At 51.2% G+C, this 23150-nt stretch overlaps 11 protein-coding genes across 11 annotated transcripts; 5 read left to right on the top strand and 6 right to left on the bottom strand.

Moving 5' to 3' along the window:
- Positions 1-416: 416 nt before the first annotated feature.
- On the top strand, positions 417-1396 carry A1O9_02246 (uncharacterized protein; the record flags this gene model as incomplete). The annotated part of the gene is made up of 2 exons (XM_013407821.1): positions 417-757; positions 859-1396. 2 exons carry the CDS (start codon positions 417-419, stop codon positions 1394-1396), a joined length of 879 nt encoding a protein of 292 aa, XP_013263275.1.
- Positions 1397-1798: 402 nt separating this feature from the next.
- On the bottom strand, positions 1799-3662 carry A1O9_02247 (uncharacterized protein; the record flags this gene model as incomplete). Its single annotated transcript, XM_013407822.1, has 2 exons — positions 1799-3080; positions 3151-3662. 2 exons carry the CDS (start codon positions 3660-3662, stop codon positions 1799-1801), a joined length of 1794 nt encoding a protein of 597 aa, XP_013263276.1.
- A 424-nt stretch (positions 3663-4086) lies between these two features.
- A1O9_02248 (uncharacterized protein) lies at positions 4087-4747 on the bottom strand (the record flags this gene model as incomplete). Its single annotated transcript, XM_013407823.1, has 2 exons — positions 4087-4431; positions 4505-4747. The coding sequence occupies 2 exons, from the start codon at positions 4745-4747 to the stop codon at positions 4087-4089; spliced, it is 588 nt and encodes a 195-aa protein (XP_013263277.1).
- Positions 4748-5376: 629 nt separating this feature from the next.
- On the top strand, positions 5377-6436 carry A1O9_02249 (uncharacterized protein; the record flags this gene model as incomplete). Its single annotated transcript, XM_013407824.1, has 3 exons — positions 5377-5592; positions 5626-5758; positions 5877-6436. 3 exons carry the CDS (start codon positions 5377-5379, stop codon positions 6434-6436), a joined length of 909 nt encoding a protein of 302 aa, XP_013263278.1.
- Positions 6437-7311: 875 nt separating this feature from the next.
- Positions 7312-8892, bottom strand: A1O9_02250 (uncharacterized protein; the record flags this gene model as incomplete). Its single annotated transcript, XM_013407825.1, has 5 exons — positions 7312-7374; positions 7457-7727; positions 7838-8154; positions 8240-8657; positions 8726-8892. The coding sequence occupies 5 exons, from the start codon at positions 8890-8892 to the stop codon at positions 7312-7314; spliced, it is 1236 nt and encodes a 411-aa protein (XP_013263279.1).
- Positions 8893-9523: 631 nt separating this feature from the next.
- A1O9_02251 (uncharacterized protein) lies at positions 9524-10063 on the bottom strand (the record flags this gene model as incomplete). Its single annotated transcript, XM_013407826.1, has 1 exon — positions 9524-10063. The coding sequence occupies one exon, from the start codon at positions 10061-10063 to the stop codon at positions 9524-9526; it is 540 nt and encodes a 179-aa protein (XP_013263280.1).
- Positions 10064-11497: 1434 nt separating this feature from the next.
- A1O9_02252 (uncharacterized protein) lies at positions 11498-11938 on the bottom strand (the record flags this gene model as incomplete). Its single annotated transcript, XM_013407827.1, has 1 exon — positions 11498-11938. One exon carries the CDS (start codon positions 11936-11938, stop codon positions 11498-11500), a length of 441 nt encoding a protein of 146 aa, XP_013263281.1.
- Positions 11939-14414: 2476 nt separating this feature from the next.
- On the top strand, positions 14415-15483 carry A1O9_02253 (uncharacterized protein; the record flags this gene model as incomplete). Its single annotated transcript, XM_013407828.1, has 2 exons — positions 14415-14503; positions 14556-15483. The coding sequence occupies 2 exons, from the start codon at positions 14415-14417 to the stop codon at positions 15481-15483; spliced, it is 1017 nt and encodes a 338-aa protein (XP_013263282.1).
- Positions 15484-15745: 262 nt separating this feature from the next.
- Positions 15746-17509, top strand: A1O9_02254 (uncharacterized protein; the record flags this gene model as incomplete). Its single annotated transcript, XM_013407829.1, has 1 exon — positions 15746-17509. A coding segment is annotated over one exon (1764 nt), but the record flags the coding sequence as incomplete, so codon positions are not given.
- Positions 17510-18027: 518 nt separating this feature from the next.
- A1O9_02255 (uncharacterized protein) lies at positions 18028-19152 on the top strand (the record flags this gene model as incomplete). Its single annotated transcript, XM_013407830.1, has 1 exon — positions 18028-19152. One exon carries the CDS (start codon positions 18028-18030, stop codon positions 19150-19152), a length of 1125 nt encoding a protein of 374 aa, XP_013263284.1.
- A 593-nt stretch (positions 19153-19745) lies between these two features.
- A1O9_02256 (uncharacterized protein) lies at positions 19746-21839 on the bottom strand (the record flags this gene model as incomplete). The annotated part of the gene is made up of 5 exons (XM_013407831.1): positions 19746-20486; positions 20552-20836; positions 20892-21403; positions 21470-21573; positions 21682-21839. 5 exons carry the CDS (start codon positions 21837-21839, stop codon positions 19746-19748), a joined length of 1800 nt encoding a protein of 599 aa, XP_013263285.1.
- Between the last annotated feature and the right edge of the window lie 1311 nt (positions 21840-23150).

A 23150-nucleotide genomic window follows, 5' to 3' on the forward strand; every position in this document is an offset into this window, starting at 1 on the left:
ACAGTCTTTCTTCATATTCCAGTTGTTTGTTTCCACGGTGTTGATTGAAGAGATGGACACCAAATGCCGACTCGTCCCGGCCGACTTTTGTTCTCGAAACGTTCGGCATTCAATTATCAAACCTTGTGCCAGCCACCACAGGCGATTTCTACTGCTCGGCCCGGCAACCACTGACGTGTCCCACCGACAGCCCGAGATCTAGATATGAGAGCAGCAAAGATTCTAGAATATGCTCAACAGCCGGACATTGTCTGAGGTAAGAGATCGGCCCGGTCATGCTGATTCCTGGTATGCTAATTTCTCTATCTTTGAGGTAGGATTTGTTCTTTCGACCTTCCACCATTGGTAGTCTGTCTTTCATCCTGTTTCATCCTTCTCATCCTCCTAACTAATCTCGTGAAGTCACTACCATCTCCATGTCGCTCCCTGTAGCTGTCGTTACAGGCGGCTCGTCCGGTATAGGCGAAGCTCTGGTCAAAAACCTCATCTCCTTGAGCTGGAGAGTCGTTGTAGGAGACATGCAACCACCAAAAGAGTCCAACCCCAACATTTTGTATGTTCAGACCGACATATCATCCTGGGAGCAGCAAGCGGAGCTGTTTCAAAAGGCCTACGCGTGGGGCAAGCGACTGGACTTCTGTGCACTGAATGCCGGTGTCGATGACCGAGACAACATATTCAACACTCTCTCATATGACCTGAACAAACCACCGCTGCAGCCGAACATAACAGTTTTCTCCGTCAACATTATTGGAACGTATGTAAAATATGCCATTGCCCTCCCACCCTTGACTCACTCTTCTCATACGGCAAGAAACGAAAACTATGTTGACTAAACCATGGATCTCAATCATACAGATACTATGGTGTCAAGCTTGCGGCACACTACATGACGGTACCGTCTCTGGAGGCTGGCAAACCTAAGCCTGGCGGCAAGATCGTGATCACCGCTTCTGGTGGAGGCATTTTCCCGCTTCCTGCGATCCCTCAATATACGGCCAGTAAACATGCACTGGTTGGCCTCGTTCGTGCTCTCGCAAGGAACCCAGCCTCGATCGCTGCCAATGTACGCATTAATGCCGTCTGCCCTTCAATTGTCGATACTCCCGGCCTCCCACGCGGGCTTGTTGAAAAGCTTCCTCCTGACCAAATCACTCCAATGAGTACGATTTTACAGGCCTTTGATGCTTTGGCCGAACTTGGGAACGCTCAGGACGAGGGCTGGGTCCAGTATGGGCGCGTTGGCGAGACAGTGGAAGCAAATGTGCATGAGTTCATCTGGCACACACCTCCGCCTCGAGCACAAGGGACGACTAACAAGTTTGTCAGAGAAACTGGGATCCTGGCAGTCGCGGAGGCTTACAGTGAGAAAGCACTTCAGAGTCACGCCAAATAACTAGGTTAGGTTGATCTGTCCTCCAAGAGGATTCGCAGCCTGTGTGACGTTTCACTTTAAGTCTCTCCTCTTAGATGGTGTGACTTGATTAGTGGAATGCACTTGTTGATATCATCTGTCGGGACGATGCCAAGATTACCGTCTCACATTTCAAATTGGTGTCATTTATCTGCTTAAGAATTTTATAGCTTTTGGCTTTTTTGACTGGCCTATTAACTTTGCCGTCGCATAAATACCTCATTGCACATTGTGTTTAATTCAGGGTTTGCACCTATTGGCCACCTTGCATAGAGGCAACGCTTTCTACTCTGGACAAGTCACTCTGCATTTCCCTGGAAGCAATTTCAAGCAAGAATCCTGCAATCAGACATGTTCGCTGCTGACAGATTTATCAGGATGTTTCTATTCATCTCGGCCATGATCGCGCGTCAATCGAGTTGGAATCTTCTCGTCCGCAACTGCGACAGCCGTGTGATTGGTGAAGTACGGCGAAGGATCCAGAACCCATAGGGACACAACACATGCGATAATGAAGAACGGAATTGACGCATACCACACGTATGCGAAAGCGTCACTGTATGCCCAACGAATAGCTTCTCTACCGGCCGCGACGACGTCTGGTGGGAATTGCGCCAGCCTTGAAGGAACCCTGGACTGAAAAGCCGTAATAAGCTTTCCCAAGTCACTGGCTGGATACCCTAGCGGAATAACGGCCTCTGCAACCCTCTTTTGAAGACTTATGGGAAGTCGGTCGTTGAGGATCGTGTTGAAGATGGTGCTTCCTACAGCGCCACCGAGATAACGCATCGCGCCTTGTAGGCCAAACGCGAGACCAATGTCTCGCTGCGGCACATGCAGACCCACGGTGACATACCCGAGCACAATGATCCACGTGAAAGGAAGATTCGCGAGGGCGTGAAGAAACAAGCCAGGAGCGATCCGGTCTGGGGTCGCAATGGCTAATAGCCCGCATCCAAGAGCCTGGATTGCATTGGCAGCCAGGAATTGCAGAGGAATGTGCTTGATCCGTGGAACCAGACCGCCCAGAACAGTACCACCAATGAGACCACCAACTGCCGCGGGGACATTGTACCAACCGGCAAGTATTGGATCCGATGTGAAGACGAAGAGGATCTGTTGAGGGATAAAGGTGGTACAGGCTATATGTGCTAATCCTGATGTGAACATGATAATGATGAGAGAGTTGAACTCTCTGAACTTTTGGAAGAGTCTGTAGGGGAAAAGCGGCCGTGTGTTGTCTCCTCTGGTGAAGTCCCACGCGAAGGTACAGACAAACAGCACTGCGCCGATGACGAGAGGAGCGATGACAGCAGCACTCCTCCAAGGATGTTGAGCCCCGGCCCAGCCGAGGCCGAGGAGGAAGAGGGTAACTCCTGTCGTGTAGAGAAATATGCCAACGTAGTCCAGCTCATAGAGGACCTGCCGTTTTGTGCGGTCTTGGAAAATGCGTCGAGGTGGCTGATAGAAAATGAGAGTCCCAACAATCGCGACAACAGCTACAATGTCACCTAGGATAAACAGCCATCGCCACGTGGCGCGGTCTGTAAGGACTCGGGCCATCAGCGGGCCAAATATAGCCAAGATGGCAATCTTTGCCTCAATCATGGCGATCCCAGCCGATCGCCATTTGTTTGGTAGAATTTCGGAAACCCCTGCAAAGATGCTGATGACGCCAAGAGGTCAGTAGTGTTCATGACATCAAATACCTGATTGAAGACAGGGCGGAAACATACACAAAAGTCATGCCAGTTCCGACTCCAAGGAGCACCATTCCGGCGATAACCTGGTTGAAAGTCTGCGCGGTCGCTCCGACGAGGTGGCCCAAGAGCAGAAATGTTTGGCCCAGCACCACCACATCCTTTCGACCCAGGTAGTCACTAAGTTGACCAGCGATGGCAAAGGCTACGCTTCCGCTCAACGAGAATCCGCCAGCAATCCAATTGACGTTCTTCAAAGAGCCTTGGAGATCCAGGGCGACCAGCGTGGCCACGGACAAGAAGGAGTTCAAGGTGAAGCCGAGGGACGAGATGAAGGTCAAACCAAGAAAGAACACAGCTGCCCACGTTGTGAGTTTGACTCTGCCGTCTGCATCTGCATCATCGAGGGCCGCCCTGTGAGGGTCGCCATGATCGTCGTGGATGTGTGAATCAAGAACCTCCTCGCCAATTTTGTGCTTTTGAGGCGGCTGTTTTTGCTCCACCGAAATGGTCTCGAGGTTCTCGTTCTGGATAGAGTCGCTTCCCATGTTGTGTTTGTCGTGTGCTGTAACTCACTGCTAATAGTTGATTTCAGGACAAAGGCAAGGCAAGGCTAGACTAGGGTATTTAAGTCAAACCAAACCATGTAAACTTCCTAGGTATTTTGACGAGTCGCCGAACCGACCGAATCAGGATAAAGTGGAGGAGGCTTCCCCGAGATCCCACGTCCTTGGCTCTGGGGGCTCCGCGCTTGCAATACCCCGGAGCAAGGGCAAGCATGTCACATGAGGGATCCAAGCTGTAGTGCTGGGGTCAATATTGAGAGCCGGGCTTGTTTCTGCACTTACGAAATGTATTAGTGGATCCCTTTCAAATCTGGTGGCACACGAACCGTTCGATCTGGCGGAGAGCAAGAAACATAAATCTGATTGATGCTACTCTACTGCGCAAGCCGTTGAGCTGCCGATGATTCTAAAGACGCGGGACTGATTCAACACCCCTTGGACCAATATCGGGCCGGTACAATAACGTTTCCCTCGAGTCGCCCGCCACAATACGGCCAATAAATTCCTCCGGGTCAATATCGACGCCAATGGGATTGTGAGCAAAAGCAGGTGATCGCATGTACTTGTCGGCCTCGTCGTTATCAGTGAAGACATCCACTTGAGTTTCAAGGATATTTCCATCAGGATCCGCGTAATAGAGGCTTATTGTCAAGCCGTGATTAACGCACCAGAAAGGAACCATTCCCTTCGCCTTCCTCTGCCGATATGCAAGAAATAAGTCCTCCAAAGAGTCAAACGTGAAGGCAATATGCTAAAACGTAATTAGAATCAGCAGGTGGTCTTAATACGACGAGGAATGCGGCTTTCGGGCTCGAGATTCTTACCTCTAGCCCGCATGTTCCTCGATCTTTTGGCTTCAAGTTGGGCACCTGAGCAAGGGCAATCCGGTGGTGCTCGTCGTCATATGTAATGAAGGCAAGCACGTCATTTTCATGAACCATCTTACCACCCAGGAATTCTTGGTAAAAGCTCCCCATTGCAGTCTTGTCGCCTGTTCTCAATACGATGTGTGCAAGTTTTGTCGGGCGTACCTGAGGTACCGATATGTTGTCGAAGTCGAAACCCATTGTCGCCGCTATTTGCGCTATTAATTGTGCTACCTGCTGATGTTCCCGTATCAGACAATGTCGAGGACACCTCTTCTGTCTGTGACCTGAGCTTCATACACAAGTTGGCGCTTGTCTTCTGTGTCGAGCAAAACTAGAATCAGGTTTTAAGCTCGGTCATGCAAGAATATCAGCCACCAACGTTTGCACCCGACCAGTTTCGAAGGGATACCCACGTCAAAACTTTACGTGGCATAGTCAGGTCTACTCTTGATGCAATATCTAATCTCCTCGGCATATTGAGCTGCCTACGGAGGAATTGTACCCCGAGCACGACGAATCCGCGGTGCGGTTTTCGTTTTGAGTCGGCTGTTCTTTTCGCCGCGGGTTGGCCAGAACTCGCACAAGTCTCGCCCAAAGCGGTCGGCTGCAGGCAAGATTCTAGAGCTCGAGAATAACCAATCGAACTGCCCTCAATGAGACATGTGGCATGGAGATGGGTGAATTGGATCGAGGTTGAGCATGACTAGGGTTTTGACGCATGGCCAAAGCGGAAGCATCTTAGAAAGTTGGACAGCCTCTTTCATGATAAGGGACGACCTGGAGAGCATTTTTCGTGTTGCCGTTTGCTGTCCCCATGTGCTATCAGTATGACGATTGATGCTTTTGTTCGATTCACCACTCCGAGTGGAAACATCCATTACGGCTCTGTGACCCTTCAGCAGCTCACAACTCCTCTCCAGGGGCAGTATGTGACTGTATTGAGTGGAACCCCTCTGGCTGGCTTTCAAGATTCCGAAGAGAAGCAGCAGGTAGACAAGGTTCGTCATGGTAGTCTCGGCAGAGACACTGTTGTACTGGGGGACGTAAAATGCTAAGTGCGAGTTCATCACCCACAGGTCCTCAGTCCGATAGAATCGACACCTCTGATCATCTGCATCGGGTTGAATTACAAAAGACATGCCGAGGAAGGCAAGAATACGATTCCAGATTATCCAGTGGTATTTACAAAGCCACCCGATGCTCTCGCTGGTAATACGGTGCCCATAGTCCAGCCTCACACCATATCACAAACACCCAACCAACTCGCTAGGGTTTCCACCCGTAAATGCTCGAAATCAGCAGAACAGGTCATAACTGAAGTTTGCAGGTCCTTACGACACCATCCCAGTGCACCCTAGCGCTCAGAGCTTGCTTGACTACGAAGGCGAGTTGACCGTCATCATTGGTCGTGACGCTAAAAACGTGTCTGCGACCGAGGCTCTCTCTTATGTCCTTGGCTATTCCAGCGGCAACGACGTGAGCGCACGAAACTTTCAGATCAAAAGTGCCAGCGGAGGACAGTTTTGCTATGCAAAATCCTTTGACCGCTTTGCGCCCATCGGACCCGTAGTCGTGTTGGCTCACAAAGTGCCGAATCCCCAAGACTTGCAACTCTGGACCAAAATCAACGGCCAACTCAGACAGCAGACAAATACAGACGACATGATTTGGACCGTGGCTCAGATAATTGAACACCTGAGTCGAGGGACTACACTGAGACGCGGCACGGTGATCATGACAGGCACACCCAGTGGCGTGGGGTGTTTCATGGAGCCGAGAGGACTCATCCACAACGGAGATGTAATCGAAGTTGGAATTGACGGACTGGGTTCGCTAGCAAATAGGTTCAATTTCGAGGAAAGTCGGATACCTTCGGGCAACCTTTGAGGACGGAGGGTGTTTCTATAAACAGCCTGTATCCTCCTCGACGCGAGATGTTACACAAACGCATGAAATAGATGCTCATCAGCCCCAGCTGTTCTTACACGTTAAATAGAAGATCAATGCTCTTCTACCTCTTAACTGGAGCCAAACGGGAGCCAAGCACTCAGGAATGCCTGTTAGCTAATGGCTGTGATAATTACAGATTCCGAAAATGCTAAGGCATGTACTATTGTATTGGGGCTCGAGGCGCTTAGTCATGAAAGAAGAGAGAAGGGGCCTTGGCATAGAAGAACAAGCAAGTGAGGAGGAAAGCAGACAATCTAGAAGGACGAAAACCGACCTCACGTACGAGAGCGTGCGTTGAGTATTAGACAGCAGTCATGAGAGCATAGTTTGCAGAATTGAGAGCATTTTTCCCTCTACGAGTTCGGCTGTACAACTATACAGCCCAAGTTTCAGTGGCAGTGACCTTTACGAACAAGGCCATTACAGCTTTGTGCACGTCTATTGCGAGAAGTCTTGAAAGTACAGTCCTTTGGCGGGCTCAAGACCATAGAGATCGACAGCGTTGCTGTCCCCTCGCTGACACAGGTGAATGAAGAGTATCGTTTTGGTTGTGGCTACTATAGTGTTCGTTTTGGCGTCGATTGGTTCTTATCCTACGGTCCTGGAAGAGAGAGAATCCCTAGCAACGCAGCCCTGCCCCCTTATCCGACCTGCAGGATAGGCGAGAATATATGCCGATTCAACCTCAATACACTATTAGTTAGCTACAGCCTATTTTATTGATCTTTGGGCATTCCTCCTTGGCTGGTGATAAACTACAGCCGTGGATGCAGCTTTAGACTTCTTTTGAAGCGCCTTTACCACGTTGTTGGCTAATTTCTTGTGATTACTTTGTCATAGAATTGTGTCATGTCACAACCGATGCTTAATTCGTGCTGTGAGCAGTTCAAACAATTAGAGATATGTTGGAAAGAAGGCTAAATAGCCTCAGAGCAGGCAAGAGAGACGAGGGCTTACACTCAACAGGGCAGCTGCCACATTTGGATCCTCTTTTACTTTGGCTAGCAGCTGAAAGAAGGGATCACTGCCAGCGACATTCTCTGAGCTCTGCATAATCCGCCTGAAATTTGCAGTCGAAGTTACATCGGTGACTTGATTGAATATCTTTCGTCGTATCTCGTCGTACTTATCGAGGATGTCCAACGACGCTTTTCCGTCGTGGATCCCATATAAGCAGTCAATAAGACTACCGACATCTGAAACTCCCGTTGTGAGCCCAAGTCCACCCCTGGACGCAGAAAATATCAGTATGTTCATTCGTTATTCCGAACGCGAACGCAGTTACGTAAAGACGGATCGGAGAGCTGGAACTGATTTCTTTCTGGTATGGGAGCTCACATTGGGTTATTGAGATGCGCAGCATCGCCTGCCATCAGCACCCTCCCCACCCTCATCTTCTCTGCGCAACGCTGGTGAACGGTGTATGGGGTGACGTTTTGGATCCGATACTCCTCTGGCTCAGGGTGGCCAGGTAGTGTTTTCCGGAATCTATCGGGCAGACGGGCTCGGATTTCTTCAGCTGAGAGTCCGGGAGCCTCGCCGTAGACGACGCGCCACAACCCCCTTTTGTCGATTCTAGCAATAACAAACCAATTTTCGGGATGAATGATCCACTGGACGTCGGAGAATTCCAATTTGTCGAAATCCGCGCTCACCTGGTGAGCAGCAAAAGTTAGCGGACTTCAGGTAAGCCGGCCCATGAAGAACTGCTGCGGATCTCCGAATCAAGGGGGCACTCACATTGACGGCGACTAAGGTCTGAGGCCAGGTGTATCCAGGGAAGCTCCCACCAGACAAAGCCTTTCTTACAGCGCTGCCTGCTCCGTCACATCCAATAACAAATTTGGCATGCAGTCGCTTAGTAAGTGTAGAACCATGCTCTTCCACGTCAACCCAGCCATTGTTATCGTCTTGACCAACTCCAATGACCCGATGACCCCAATGTATGGTCGCGTTCGAATACTTTTGAACTTCTTCCAACAAAAGAGTAGACAGCGACCCCACGGGCAACACGACGCTTCGCGGCAAGCCATCGGCCAACGCCTCTAACCTGTTGAATCCAATGATGTATTCTCCATCTGGATGTCTCCAGGCTACGTCCTTTGGAATAAACCCTCGTTTGATGGTCTCTTCGAGCACGCCAGCTCTCTGTAGAACTCTGTGGTGCAAATAATGTTTAATCAACTTTCCTCCGACACAGAAGGAACAGGGAAAGGACGTTCGTACTTTACAGCTGGCAACCCGTAAGCGAGGCCGCGCGGGGACTCATTGACCTTGGATTGTGCTTCAAGGATCTCGACAGGAATGCCCTTCTTGGCCAGTAGGAGAGCTGTCAGCAGCCCAACGGGACCAGCGCCCACAACAATCACCTTTCCAATATTCCCTCGAGCCATATTAGAATATTCCATGTAGACCTCGCTGGGTATAGCACATTCATAGACCTGACCGGCCCTGACGAGGAAGAAAGGATCTCATATGGGCATTCTCTCAAGCATGGATCCCCACCACTATGGCTTTCAGCCGGAGTTTGTCATGAGCAACTAGAACAGCCCCAGTTCCACTTCACAAATATGGTTCTAGATGTCTTATGAGTCGTTCCGCCGAAGGTATGGTATCAATCGAAGGGATCCGCGGCCTTCTTGGGCCGAGCGGAGTCGATTTATGATCTTGCCGCAACGCCCGCGGGCGAGGTTGTAGAGAATTTCCGACAACGCCATTCGACGTCAATTCTTAATATGCAAGGCGTGGACTCTCTCCCGACTGAAAAGTGTTGTGTTGTCAACCTAGAAGGCCCGGAGTCTTTACCCCTTTTGCCTTGGCAGAGGCTGAATGAGTCTCAAAGCTGCCCGGCCGACCAAAAGTGGTAATCTCCACGCCCGGAGTTCATCAGAACGGGGCAAAGTCGACAGAAGATTGGATGGGCCTACGAGACGTCTAGGGGCCCTCGATTGGGCGGCCCAACAAAGGAATCTACCTTGTATCATTCCTCCCATACGCTGGACCTACAAAGGACCAACTCTTGATTCATGCTGTCGGCGTTGCTCCGTGCGGCCCCTGCCCAGCAGCAACCTGGTCGTGACCGATTATCGGCAACACCACCGCCGTGATTCTCGCCCACTCGGTCTCACTGATGTTCCTCCAAGCATGGTTGATGGCTCGCTGAACCAAGCTGTCCCCGGGACTGAGACGTCTCGTCTCGCCCGAGTCCAAGATGACCTCCACCTCCCCTTCGATTACGAAATTGTAGTTCAGTGTCATGCTGCAATGCATCGGTGTGGTATAGCCGGGAGGGAAGTCGATCGTCCGCGCTGCAGATCCGTTGTGGACAAGGATGCCGGGCGGGTTTTGGACAAAGTCTTGGTACACTTTGATGTCGTGCTCACCGCTGACATCGATTGGAAATCCTTGGGTGGCGTAGCAGAAAGATATCTCCATGCCACCAGGGTAGGTGGTTGTTGGTGGCTTCTTGTCCACCATCGGCTCAAAGACCGATTTTCCATCCGTCTTGTTGTGGCCGGTAACAAAGCGCGAGGCAGGGCGTAGAGAATTCCGTATCGAGGCCATAGTTGCTGCTCACAATCTTTCTTGACTTGGTCTTACGACGATGACGAAACAGATGTCGTGATGTATTGAAACCCGTCAATGGATCTCTCATTGAAGTAAGAGACTATTCCAGACGGTTGGAGCCAAGCAGGGCTGTCCAGCTAGTCCCAAAGCGTTCGGGTATTTGCACAAGCCGAGACGGTTTAATGTCCCTTTCGTAGATATATCATAGCCAGACAAGGATATCGGGCTTGCCTGAGAGAAATTTAAGTCCTTTCACAAACCGAGAATTGCACTGAGAAACTTGAATCATTGGCAGGATTAGAATACGACTAGACATATGATCAACAGGCCTCCAGCCGATACGTCGTATCCCTACCTAGGAGCAGGGGGCCGAAGACAGTCTCCTCGGTTATCCTCTATGACTTCAAGTGTTCCGAAAACCACAGATGGGTTTGTTGGAAAGAGAGATTATCGCTGTTTATGGGATCTGGATACTGGACTTCAACGGATGATATGGAGGCCCGCAAGGTTGGTATAGTCACTGGTAGTTCAGACTTAGAGCAGGAACAAAATACCCACACTTTCAACGAAAGTTTTAGATCGCTCCAGGATCACCGGTATGATGTTTTTGGAACGGCTCACATAATTACGTATGCAACCTCCTGCTTTGCCTGATCAAGATCGCAGTCGGCAAACGCGTGATGTCCGAAACATCCAACCATCAACACTAAACCCTCAACGACCAAACTTCAGCTTCAGACCATATCTTCGTCACTAATGAGCCTTTATATGCCTAATTACAAGGGAGAGTATTCATCTCGTCGGTGCATTCAGCAGCCTATATCGCACAATCCAAATGTTCGGTGGTCAACTTTGCGGCGTCGAACTTGGATTTCAGGAGGTCGAGTGCGTTGATGCAGCTGACACAATGGCGAGAAATCTCGTCGCTGCTGGCGTGGGCGTACAGCAAGGATAGATGCAGTGCACAGTCACCTGACGACGGGCTCCGTCACTGCCTCAGCCAGTCTAAAAGGATGTTGCTTGCGATTTTGAGCGCTTTGACCACCTTTTCAGTGTGCGGGTCCCAGTGGAGGGCACTTTAGCCGAGCAGCGCAGGATGGGAAGACTTGGTGGTATTCGTGGCGGCAGTTAATGGAGTGTCCTCCTCGGCCAATGATGATGGTGATGTTGTTGTTAGAATAGATGACGCCTTGGCCGCCTCGGCAATGGCATATGCACTCGTCTTCTTCAAGTCACTCGTCAAGGACGATGAGCCTCGAAGGCTCTGTCCCAGCCTTTCAGACATGGCATTCCTGCCGACAGAGTCTATGCATCGAGCCAAAATGAGACACCCCATGTTCCAACCCAGGACTAGCACGAGATACCAGGATTGAATCTGGGATTGCAGATTCGAGTGCTCTCTGATGCAGGCTGTGAAGAACTCGCCGTAGTTCACGCTACAGTACTGATGCACAGAGAACGCTTCTTTAATGGCGTTCTCAACCCCGTTGGGGTCGAGGGCGATGTTGTCTGCTCATGGGATGATATCGTGTTCTGTAGCTTGCCTGCTTTGCGCCAGAATAACAATTTGAGAGGAACCCCCTGCTGGACAGTTTTGGAGTTTAGCTGTGACACCGACAGTTTTGCTGCTGCTAACAGCCTACTTCGCCAGCTGCTATCGGCGTCCAAGAAAAAGGAGCCCCAAATGTCGACGGATTGGGTTAATTTTTCAGGAAGCGCGTATCGGTGGTCCACGTCTGGCCTCCAGTGCGAGGCCCCAAAGGTGGCGGCTGTGACTGAGTCGAAGTCCAATATTGTCACGCAGTCGGAAATCGTGAATGTTTCGGTGTCGGGAATGATCAAGGAGCGTCGATTGATGACGGAAGATGTCATGTCGCAAATGACACCCAGCCAGAAAAGGAGATTGAAATCAGAGAGGTACTGCGATTCTGGCAGAGCGCTGCTGTTGCATGGAGTCTCTGTGGCTGCTGTGTGAATAACACATTTCTGGTTAAGGAGATGGGACGAAATTATTGACCTCCTCCAAGTAAGGAGGTGGTGAAGGCATATTTCAAGGTGTTCTAAGCCCTCAAGGCCATAGAAAGACGAGGAGATAGTGCGAGGTCGAGAATGCTTCTTGTGGATGGTGCGCTTGACTTCAACTGATCATCGAAGTAGCCAGGCTCGCATGCACTGACTTGCCTGCTACCAGATCCGGCGAAGTAAACGCCCCTAGATTATTCTCGCGGAAATCGTTCGGTTTGTCTTCATCCAGCGGCTGTTTGCTGCAAAACAATACTATGGATGCGAAAATCAAGCGAAAAGAGCCGCAGTACCTCCATCGACCAATGCATCTTTGTGATTCATGCCAGACACTCAATCGCAATAAGCGCTCAAACTCCTGTGCACCGGCCGCCTCGAAGTCAGAGGTTGGTCTTGGTTCGACGGCATGATCTTCATCAGTTTGAGTCCAAATTGTCTCGTGAAGATTCATGGACGAGGATCGCGATGCGTGGGACCACTGGCAAGCAAAAGCCATAATGGCTAGTTTCAAGGCCTTGGAAGAGCCAGAATCCTCTGCTCTTGTTAGCGGCCTAGGTCGCTGCCTTGAGAAAGCGGTATCAAGCCTATGGACTCGTGTGTAGAGGGCCTTCGAGACAGACAGCGATCTTGCTTGTTCGTTGCTGGCAGACGGGCGAGGTCCGACGTCCGTTTCGATTCTGTATGGACAAGTTTCCCTGTCGATCCAACATTCCAGCGCATTTTCCAGGCTATCACAGTATATTTTCATCGAATCGTTCGAGATTGTAATCTTGTTCGATTTTTCTACAAGCCAGGGTTCTTGCATACTTATGGTTGGCCAGTGCTGCATTGTGACACAGTGTGTTATTGATTTTGCGTCCGCGACGCGTCCTGAAGGTGAAGTGGCCGTACGGAACCATCCCGAGAAGGGGTCTTGTAGCTCATTCCGGGGATTCTCAAGCTCGAGGAAGTCCTTTTGGCCCTCCAACCGGGTTGCTCGTAACCCGTCAGTCGTAGGTATAGGCATCCATGGGTCGGATTGTCCTAGTGAGTCCGTTCCATCAAGCCACAACGTTCCAAAAATTTGTTCACAACCAGGTTCTTGGTATGTTTGGCATATTTCTCTAGGTGGGGTCGCACCAGTTTACACACGTCCTAAAAACACTATCTTCTCTTGGTTTGACGATAACGATTGGCAAGCTTGAACAGCTTTCAGGATACAGGGAGCAATTGAGCAAATATTGGTCGACACCACAACATTCGAGGTGAAAAACAGAGTCGGCATTCGAAGTTATCTTGCTAGTTCTTCAACTTGTGTACTATGTATTCGGCGGCCAGTCCTTGGCCTACCAGAAACTGTTTGGCGAACTTGGGTCACGCCGCTTTTGGCAAGCACTCGAGCATGTATGAGATCTCTGTCTCTTTCAATCCTATGGACTCTGTTCTGGTTGATATACAAATCCATGAGGCATTTGATCTCCGTGAGCCCCTTTTCCATGATTTCAAAGCATTGCAAATGCTGATACAATGGCAATTTTATGACAGGAGTCACAGGAGTCACTCACAGAGTTTAGTATCCATATTTGTTAGCGCGTCACGTGCTACGTGAGTTAGTACGCGCTAGAATCTGGCGACTGAAACATTTAATGGTCATGCCCATCTCAACGTCCAATGGCGTGCTAAGACCGGCGCGGGAGAAATATTCATCCAATATACAGGAGTTCTGGAAATTGATGACGCAACAACAAAGGCAGCCAAAAACGCCCCCGACACAAACTCGACGTCGTTCGGAGAGTCGAGGTGGTTTACGAAGATAGCTTTCCAAACATCTGATCAAAGGTTGAGATGGTTGCAGGATTCGATCTTTGTCGGGCAAGGGCGAGTGCACTTGGATGATTAAAGAAATGCGGCTGAATATTTGGTATGTGAATATCGAGTTAGTCGTTTTGGTGTTGAGTTATGAAACTGACCTGCCTGAGCCCCTCTGGATACAGGCAGGACAACGGGCTTACAGAAGGTCAGCAGAGGGTTTAGCATATAGTGCACTGGGTCATTTACCCAATGCGTTGAATGTCTAATCTATCAGGTCGTTGGAGCCTTGAATCTTTTTGCGGCGTATTTTGCTTGTATGTATTCCAGCGAGTCCTAACCCGAGACTTGGCACACGTACGCGGTGACTGATCACAAGGCGTTTTCAGGTTGCATCCTCGGTCGGTTCAAATAGTAAATCTCCGCACCGTCAAAGACTTCTCTCCACGTCCATTTTGGTTGCGCAATAGTCTGAAAATACAATCAACTCCAGAATAGCAAGAAGAACCCCTCAAGGAGTGAGGCGACATTGGAAATCATGCAGAATAACAGCCAGCGTGTACCGAAGAAAGTATGGCTCGAAACGCCACTCATTGAGTCGACGGTGCTCTCTAAGATGGCCGGCTGGTAGGTGGCTCTGTTCATGGACTTGACGAAATACTGATAAAGGAGCATCAAGCCGTGTTTTCTTGAAACTCGAAAATACGCAACCCTCAGGCTCTTTCAAAAGCCGTGGCATAGGAAATTTCATGGTGTCTTACGTCCATCAAAACGGGACTGATAAATCCAATATCCATTTCTATATATCCTCGGGTGGTAACGCCGGGCTTGCTTGCGTGACGGCAGCAGTGTCTCTGAACTGCAAGGCATCAGTGGTGGTTCCTCTTTCAACGGATCAAGATATGATTTCAAAAATTCGGGAGGCGGGAGGAACAGACATCATCTCTTACGGCGAAACATGGTTTCATGCTGACCAGTATCTGCGAGAAACGGTGATGGCAGCAGCAGAATCACGAGGAGAAACAGCCATCTATGTCCCACCATTTGACAATCATCTAGTCTGGGAAGGTGCTTCAACTATGGTCGATGAGATTTCTAGTCAGATGGAAGTGCAACCGGATGCCATCGTTTGTTCAGTAGGTGGAGGTGGGCTTTTCTCGGGGGTTATGCTTGGATTGGACAGAAACGGATGGGATGAAGGCCACCCTACACAAGTCCTGGCCGTCGAAACTAATGGTGCAGATTCTCTGGCACAGTCAGTCGACAAGGGAGAGCTGGTCACACTGCCGGCCATCACTTCGATAGCGAAGTCGTTGGGAGCACTCACAGTTGCCCCAAACGCGTTCAAACAAGCGCTCCGAGAAAATGTCTCAACAGTGGTCGTCGAAGATTCTGAGGCATGTTCGGCGTGTTTGCAATTCGCAGACCACCACAGGCACTTAGTAGAACCTGCCTGTGGTGCAAGCCTCGCCCTGCTCTACAACGGGACTTTGAAAAATTATGTGAATGACTTCGGGCCCGGCAGCAGAGTGGTTTTCATCGTCTGTGGGGGAAGTACCGTTTCCCTGGAAAAGCTTGATGGCTACAGAAAAACATATGGATTGTAGGCTGTGATTCAAAAGAGATAGACAAATAAAATGCTTGAGTACTCCGTCCATTCGCCGACGAGGCTACCGGTCCAGCCTCGATGTGATTTGAGCGGCCCCGGGTCCAATACTCCGCCGTAGCTTTTTGTTCTTGAAGAGCACGCGTCGCGAGTGCGGACGCGTGTGCAAGACGCTCTTCAAGTCGCTCTTCAACAACCCGATTCCGCAGCCTTTAAACGGTTTGTCCATGCAATATGGATGAAAGAAATCTCCTTCATACACCATGAAGCCAGAAGAATTATCTGACTTCGCTCATGACATCCGCCACTTCTCCCCGAAAGACATCGACCGCTTGCACCGAGTTCTTCTCCGCATCCAGGAAAACCACATCGACCCAACTCCAGAGCTTGTCAGACACGAGTACAGAGCTATCTATCTAGAGGACGGGCCAGTTCCCAATACTGAAGATCCTTGTCTACACTGGCTGCTCGACCTCGCTCAAGTCGCGTCCGAAACACCACTCAACGAGAAATTCCTCGATGTGTTGCAAGAGGCCCATATCATTCTTACAACAGATGGCACTGCTACCGATGCAGGCACTGACTATGGGGCCAGCAGACGCGCGGTGTCGGTTGACTCGCAGCTGCCTACCCCAATCAGGTCGGGGTCACTGGACTCGTTCGACGAAAACAGCCGTATCTGGCAACAGGCCATTGCGCTCGACAACCGAAAGCTGGCATCACAAGCCCTTGATCAATGGCGGAACAAACTTTTTGTGAGAAGAGAGGACTTGTTGGACAGGGAGGATCCTGAATTGAACAAATTGGCGGATGAACTTTACCGTACAAACCTAGCACGGAAAGCAATCACTCACTGGCGCAATACAATCAAAGAGATGCAAGACTTGGAACGGGTTGCAATTGAATTCCGAGCCAAGCGCGATGCTGCTTTAGTTTTGAAGACCTGGACACTTGCTGCGCGTGAGAGATTGTTTGTCCGGGTAAGAGACGAACGCCTTCTACACAAGACATTGGGCGCATGGCAAGACAAAGCTGCGGATGTCAGGGAGATGGAAGCTGCTGCTGATGCAATCAGCATTCGCCAGGCTGCCCAAAATGTCCTTGAACTAGTCAGCACTAGAAAAGCCCAACTTGCCGAAAGAGAACACGAAGCCAGCCGAATCTACGGGGTCAATCTTGTTCGCAACATCGTCAATATATGGCGCTTACAGGCTGACCAGCAACATCTGAATAAGAGGAGAGCGGCTGCAGCTGCTGAATATTTCTCCAGCAAGCACACCCTTCAGCTATGGCGGGACAAAACTCGACTTCGAGCAGATGAAAAGCATGCTCAACAAGCTCATGAACAAATGCTGGCGGTGAAGTATTTCCGAAAGTGGCAGACTTCTGTGAAGCACAGTAAAGAAGCCAAATATACAGCAGCATACAAATCCATGAGACGGAAAGTCAAGATCAATATCGGACGCGCCGCTCTCCATAATTGGAGAGGAAAGGCAAGTCGCGTCCGTGAGTTGAGAATCATGTCAGATGAATTTCAAGCTCGAAAAGAAGCCGAAAACACTAGACGAATGGCCCATTCTGCTATCATCGTGATGTTCAACAGGACGGAGCAGATTCATGACCTTGGACGGCAGGGGGACGTTTTCTGTGACAAACAGGTAATTGGACGGCTTCAAATTTTCGGCTCTGGTTGGCTCTCGTCTGCAAGGAAGGTACTCGATTCCCAGCGCAAGGCTGATGAGTATCACACAATAAAAACAGCCGGGTATGCTCTGTCTCGATTGAGGACTTGGAGAAACCTGAGCTTCAGGACAGGCAGACTTGAAGACGATGCTGACGGGTTGTTTCGGCGAAATGAGAAGAAACGGGCTCTAGGATTTCTGCAAAGATGGAGACAGGGCGCCACGAGGGTCCACGACGAACAGCCCAGTGTAGAGGAGAGACTCCCACCAGTGACCCCAGCGGCGAGGCGAAGCCAGCTGTTAGCCTCTACAACTCCTGCATATACACCTGCTTCAGCCATGTTCCGCAGAATTCGGGAGTAAATGGCCAGCGTTATGACTGATGAGTATGATTGATGATTTCGAGATACCCCCCAACGATGAGGTGTGACGCGTTACACTGCAGTAACACCGATCACATAGATAATCCCAAACCCCCTTCTGGTACGAGTCCTGTCCATCCAGCCTCTTATACAATTTTACTAATTTCACTACGAACTATGATGTCATTGCTACTACCTACTCCACTGCTATAATACTACGTTCCCACTCGCCCTTGTCATCTCTAGGCTTGGCTCATGGCCACCAAGGACGAAGAGCCTAACAGCCAAAGACTGACCAACCAACCAAATAGTTTCAGATTTCAGCGAAGGCATAAGTGATGATCTACGCCTAAACAAAGAAAGCAAAGACCTACATCCCAACTGTTGGCATTCTCAAGCCAAACCAATCACAGACCATCTAAAACCCAGGCCGCTCTCTCAATCCATTCTTCTCAGACTAGAGAAGAAAGAAGAGAGAAAGAACATTACAAAAGCCTAAAAATGTCCAACCGGCCCATCAGCGATGTCGACACACCCGACCCATGGATGGTCGCGGCGCAGGGCCTCTTCTACCTGACCTTCACGCTGGGCGACCGCATCGAAATCTGGGCGTCGCGCGAACTCGAGAACTTCCGGGGCTGCCGGAAGGCGACGGCGTGGAAGCCGAGCCCAGGATCCGCGTGGTCGACGGAGCTCTGGGCGCCCGAGCTGCACTACCTGCGCGGCACGTGGTACGTGTACTTCTGCGCGTCGCAGCCAGGGGTGGGGAACCGGTCGCACCGCACGACGGTGCTGCGGAGCGAGTCGCAGGACCCGATGGACGGCGCGGCGTGGCGGTTCGTCGGGCCCCTGAAGGGGCTCCCGGACCATTGGAACATCGACGCGACGGTGTTCCGGCCAAATCCGGCGCATGACCCGGACGGCCTGTACTGCTGCTACTCCGGGTGGCCGCTGGGCGACTCGTCGGACACACAGCAGGATCTGTTTCTGATGCGGCTGGTGACGCCGGAGGAGGCGCTGCCCAGCACGCTGACGGTGATTTCCCGCGCGGAGCTGCCCTGGGAGCGGCCCGACGGCGGGCGCCGCGGCGTCAACGAAGGCCCCACCTGGCTGAGCGTCCCCGGCTGGCAGGGCATCGTGTACAGCGCCAACGGCTCCTGGACCTGCGACTACAAGCTCGCGCTGTTGCGCTATACCGGCGGAGATCCCTGCAGCGAGCGCTCGTGGGAGAAGCGGCCCTCGCCGCTGCTCGAGAGTCATCGTGGTCGAGGAGGGCCTTATGGACCGGGCCACGCGTCTTTCCTGCCCTCGCCGTACGTCGGCGATGCAAGGGTGTTTTGCATTTACCATGCCACGGAGCGTCCCGACGACGGCTGGAGAAATCGCAAGGCGAGGGTCTTGTGTATGGGCCCGGAGTGGTTCCACCCCAATGCTAAGGCTGTGTGCTGCGCTGCCGCCCCGCCGCCTTCTGTTGCGCCGAGCGCCGGGCAGTACCCCGGTCAGCACTATGGCAGCAATGGGCCGCAAGAGGCTTCTGCTGGCGCGCAGAGTCAACATCGGCAGAAGAGGAGAAGCCTGGTCGACAAACTCGGTGACAAGGTCATGCAGAAGCTGGCCGGGCGATGATGACGACCTTGCAGACATCGTTGCACGGGCTCTGTTGCTCATTTGCGATTCTGTCACTGAGCTGGCCGGTGGTAGTGCAGTACGATGCATGGATACCGAGTCGACCCCTAGATCTAGAGGCCTCAATCCACGAGCCATGGGCAGTGTAACACCTCGCCTACACTTACGCACTCGTGGAGGATGTAGTGAGATTAGACGAGGCGCGGAGCATCGCCTTCTGAGAAAGCATTGACAGCTCCGACGGTCGGTCCTCAAGAGAAGGGAGAGGAACTTTGGTCGAAACCGTCTAGCGCTCGCCAGGGAATTCAGTGCTGTGACTGAACCAGGAGGATTATAGACACACAAGGATGAGCGAACGCAGGACGTTGCAGGCTGCAGCGCGCGAGAAGCACGAGATCATCATATTTCCAGTCAGCACGGAGAGGATATATTGGTTCTATCAATAGCAGGTACGTGGTTGACGCAACCAGCCGGTCCTCTGTCAAAGTCTCTTGGTTTCAGCCCATTCGTGAGGGCCCAACTCAGTCAACTCTGTCACATCAAACCCCAAAAGTGTTTGGCTAAGGGTGCAAGTGCTTCTCGTGCACAACTTGCTAATGGCCCAGCATCGAATCCGCTGGGTGAGGGCCCTGGTCACCCTGACTTGCACGGCTGGCTCTTCTGACCTCAATACTTTGTCTCGCTGTGTCGTCCACAGACCTTCGCAAATGCAAGGCACCAGCAACACTATCAATACCATTGGCATTAGAAAACCCCTTCGGATTGCCCACCAAGCTATCTCGCTTGAGGACTTTCTCATCGTATGCATCTTCGTACGCCTCCTCGTCAAACGGAGTCGTCGGGATGCCGTAGATGGTGCGCTGTACAATCTGATCCTCTGGTTTCCAGATGAGGCTGAGCAACGAGTACACAAAGATGCTGACCACGAAGCCGTAGAGCCAGTCAAATGTGTACAAGTGTTTTGCGCCCACGGTGATCTTGGAGCTGTTGTTGATGCTGTACGCCAGTCCGGGGAGATTGGGGCAGACGGCAAGCAGGAACGCAATCATGGCGCGCCAGTTGATGCCGCTCTTGTTGTACCTGTATCGTCCACGAGGGTCGTATAGAGCAGGGACGTCGATGTGTTGTCGCTTGACAATCCAGTAATCGGAAGCGATGATGCCTGCCATTGGAGCTAGGAAGACGGCGTAGCCGCCCATGAAGGCGAGGAACGTGGTGGCGGAGTTGAGGATTTTCCAGGGCACAATGACCCATCCGCCGACGACAGCGGCAATGATACATCCACGCTTGATGTTGACGTATCTCGGGAACAGTACGGTTAGGTCATTTGCTGCCTGTTATTATCATCCGCACGGTTAGCTCTTGATGGATCGAAAAGCCGAGCATGCTTTGAGCTTACCGATATCGAGTTCGCTGTAATATTCGTCCCAACCTGGGCAATGTACCATGAAAGGGCCGCAAAGAAGGCGGCTGCTCTTCCACCGTGACTGCCCAACCAATGTTCGATGATGTCCAAGGGATTCCATAGAAACTCGCCGTAGACAACCTTTGAGGCCGACGTGGTCACAATACCCATCACGCCGCAGACTGTGAAGATCGCAGGCAAGAACGGGAGCTGAACATACTGTCCGCGACTAGTTTTCGCATAACGTGAAAAATCCATGATATTACATGCCAGGGTTGCCTGTATCAAATCAGCGCCTCACTTAAGAAAGTTGGTACAGGGATCAAAGGCGTACCCAGGACCCTGTCACGGAGGACATGCACGAAAGCCAGAGCCAGGCCCTTTGGCTTCCGTGGACGGTCTCAGGCAGATTGAATATGGCACCGCCGCCACCAGCCTTGTGGACGATCCAACCAAGGGTGGCCAACGCAGTGACCGGTGCAGCTAGAAGCTTGACAACAAACAGCCAGCGCAGTCTTGTTGGTGGAATAAGAAGTAACGGTAGCTGAATGATCCAGAAGAGGAAGTAGCTGATCATGCCTTGGGTAGTGATCCCCGCGTCATCTGGTAAATGGTTCTTAACGTGGTGGTAGGATGGCCAGATAGCTCTCAGCATGATCGTGATACACTGAGCTCCATTTGCACCCTGAATTCCCAGCCAGAACATGGCCAGGATTGCGCGAGAGATGATGCAAAAGTAGGCAAAATAAAACCCGAAACTCGACCTGACTACGACTGAGAATGGGATATGCAGCTTGGCTCCAATGGCGCCATTCAAGACCATCGGGACAGCGACACAAGAGGTGCCTGGACGCGAAAGGAAAAGGGATTAGGATGGTGGAATCCACTACTCAACTGGACTCTATCACCTACCTACAACCATGATGGGAATTGCATCCCTCCAATTCAAGCCAATGGCAATAACGGCGCTGGCAGTTTCCCAGGTGCCAAGATTGATGGTGTCAGTCGCCCAGTACCTATTGTCGACTAAGTCCCAAGTGAGTTGAGAGGGATACTAGGGGTTTCATACGCCATCCTGACTGTTTAGCTTCTTGAAAAGAACGGTAATGTGATAGATAGCTCACCAGGTCCACAGAGTCCAGGTTTGATACTTGGGCGGGACCGGATCCATATCAGCGTTGGTCCTTCGGGTTGTCAGTGTCTCTGGAAGCCCACGCTTTGGTTGAGTAGTGTATGACTGACCAAATATCTTTCGGTGCGATGGCAGACTCTGTAATGACATTGAGCTCGGGTAGGACGAAACTGTGTAATACTCCTCCACCAACCTTGCTTTGGGAGCTCCCATGCCTTGGCTGAGGTAGCCCTCGCCGTGAGAGTTTGTCCACTGGGGATGTATTTGGTCACGTACTTATACATGACGGTTGGTGTTCGCAGAATGGAAACCAAAGAAGGATCCGGGACTTGGGGAAATGGGAATCAGGGGTGGTCTCCTTTGGTAGTAATGGTTGTGGAACAGGTCCTGGTAGACGCAGGGATTGATCATCAAGAGCGACACGGCACTAAGAGAGGCGGAACGGCCGACTGCAAATCGCACACCGGTATGTTTTGATAAGATAATGCAGGTGATCTCTTTAGGCGAAGCTGGTAGTATCGGTATTGTCGGGTGATTAGTCGCTGCACAAAAACGCAAAGAAGGGTATAGCAAGCCCTTTTGTGTGCTACATCCGTATGTAGTGCCTACCCCTGCTGGCATTTTCTGATAAGAGCGATACCGAGGGAAGGGGCTGATGATAAGGGGGATAGAAAGCACCTTCAGGCTCGCCCCCGCTCCCCTGGTATGGCTCAGGTGTTCCACATCCTCGATTCCCGTTGGCTGGAATTCCAGATGCGATAAGTGATCGCAGATGCAAGGAAAGTCGACATTGAAGGAGCACATCAATCAAGACATATTGATAGATACTTGGTAATAGTTCCGTCGGATTTGCAAAACTGAATGGTGATTTGTTCCAGCCAGGCTGAAAGAGGGTCGAGAGTAAGGTTTCCTGGTGCTGCAGCCGCGGTGGCTCAGGGAGGCTTATCTCTCTGCCCAGCAAGCTTGTCCACAGAGGTTAACTCAAATGGACCGTGATTCGTGAGGCGCCTAGAAACACTCGTATGCAAATTCTCTGTACTAACACAAGAGAGTGCGAGTCTATAAACGAAGGAAAGTCAGTTCCGCGGGGAAGGTTTGTTTGGGGCGCAACGTCCCGACAAGTTGCGTCGATTGTAGGGATGGAGAGACGGCATTTCGAAGGACCTCGCACACTGGGTAGCGCAGAGACTCGGAATATCCGTTGCTTAATTGTTCCTCACACCAAAAGCATGCCATGGCAGGCCATATCGAACGACATCCGAGAGCATGCACAAATTGAGCACTCTTATCGTTCGGAAGAAGTTCCACAGAAACCTCGGATATCAGTTCGTCATAATCGGCACGTCCACTGGCTCGTGGCAGACTATCGTCGGCCCCTGAAGACGAGAAATGCCATGGAGCCCAGTGGTGGATTCGATGGCGCTGCAATGCGATATTGAATGTCAGGATGTGTTTCTGGTG

Source organism: Exophiala aquamarina, assembly GCF_000709125.1.
Source record: "Exophiala aquamarina CBS 119918 chromosome Unknown aczIA-supercont1.2, whole genome shotgun sequence".
NCBI lineage: Eukaryota > Fungi > Ascomycota > Eurotiomycetes > Chaetothyriales > Herpotrichiellaceae > Exophiala > Exophiala aquamarina.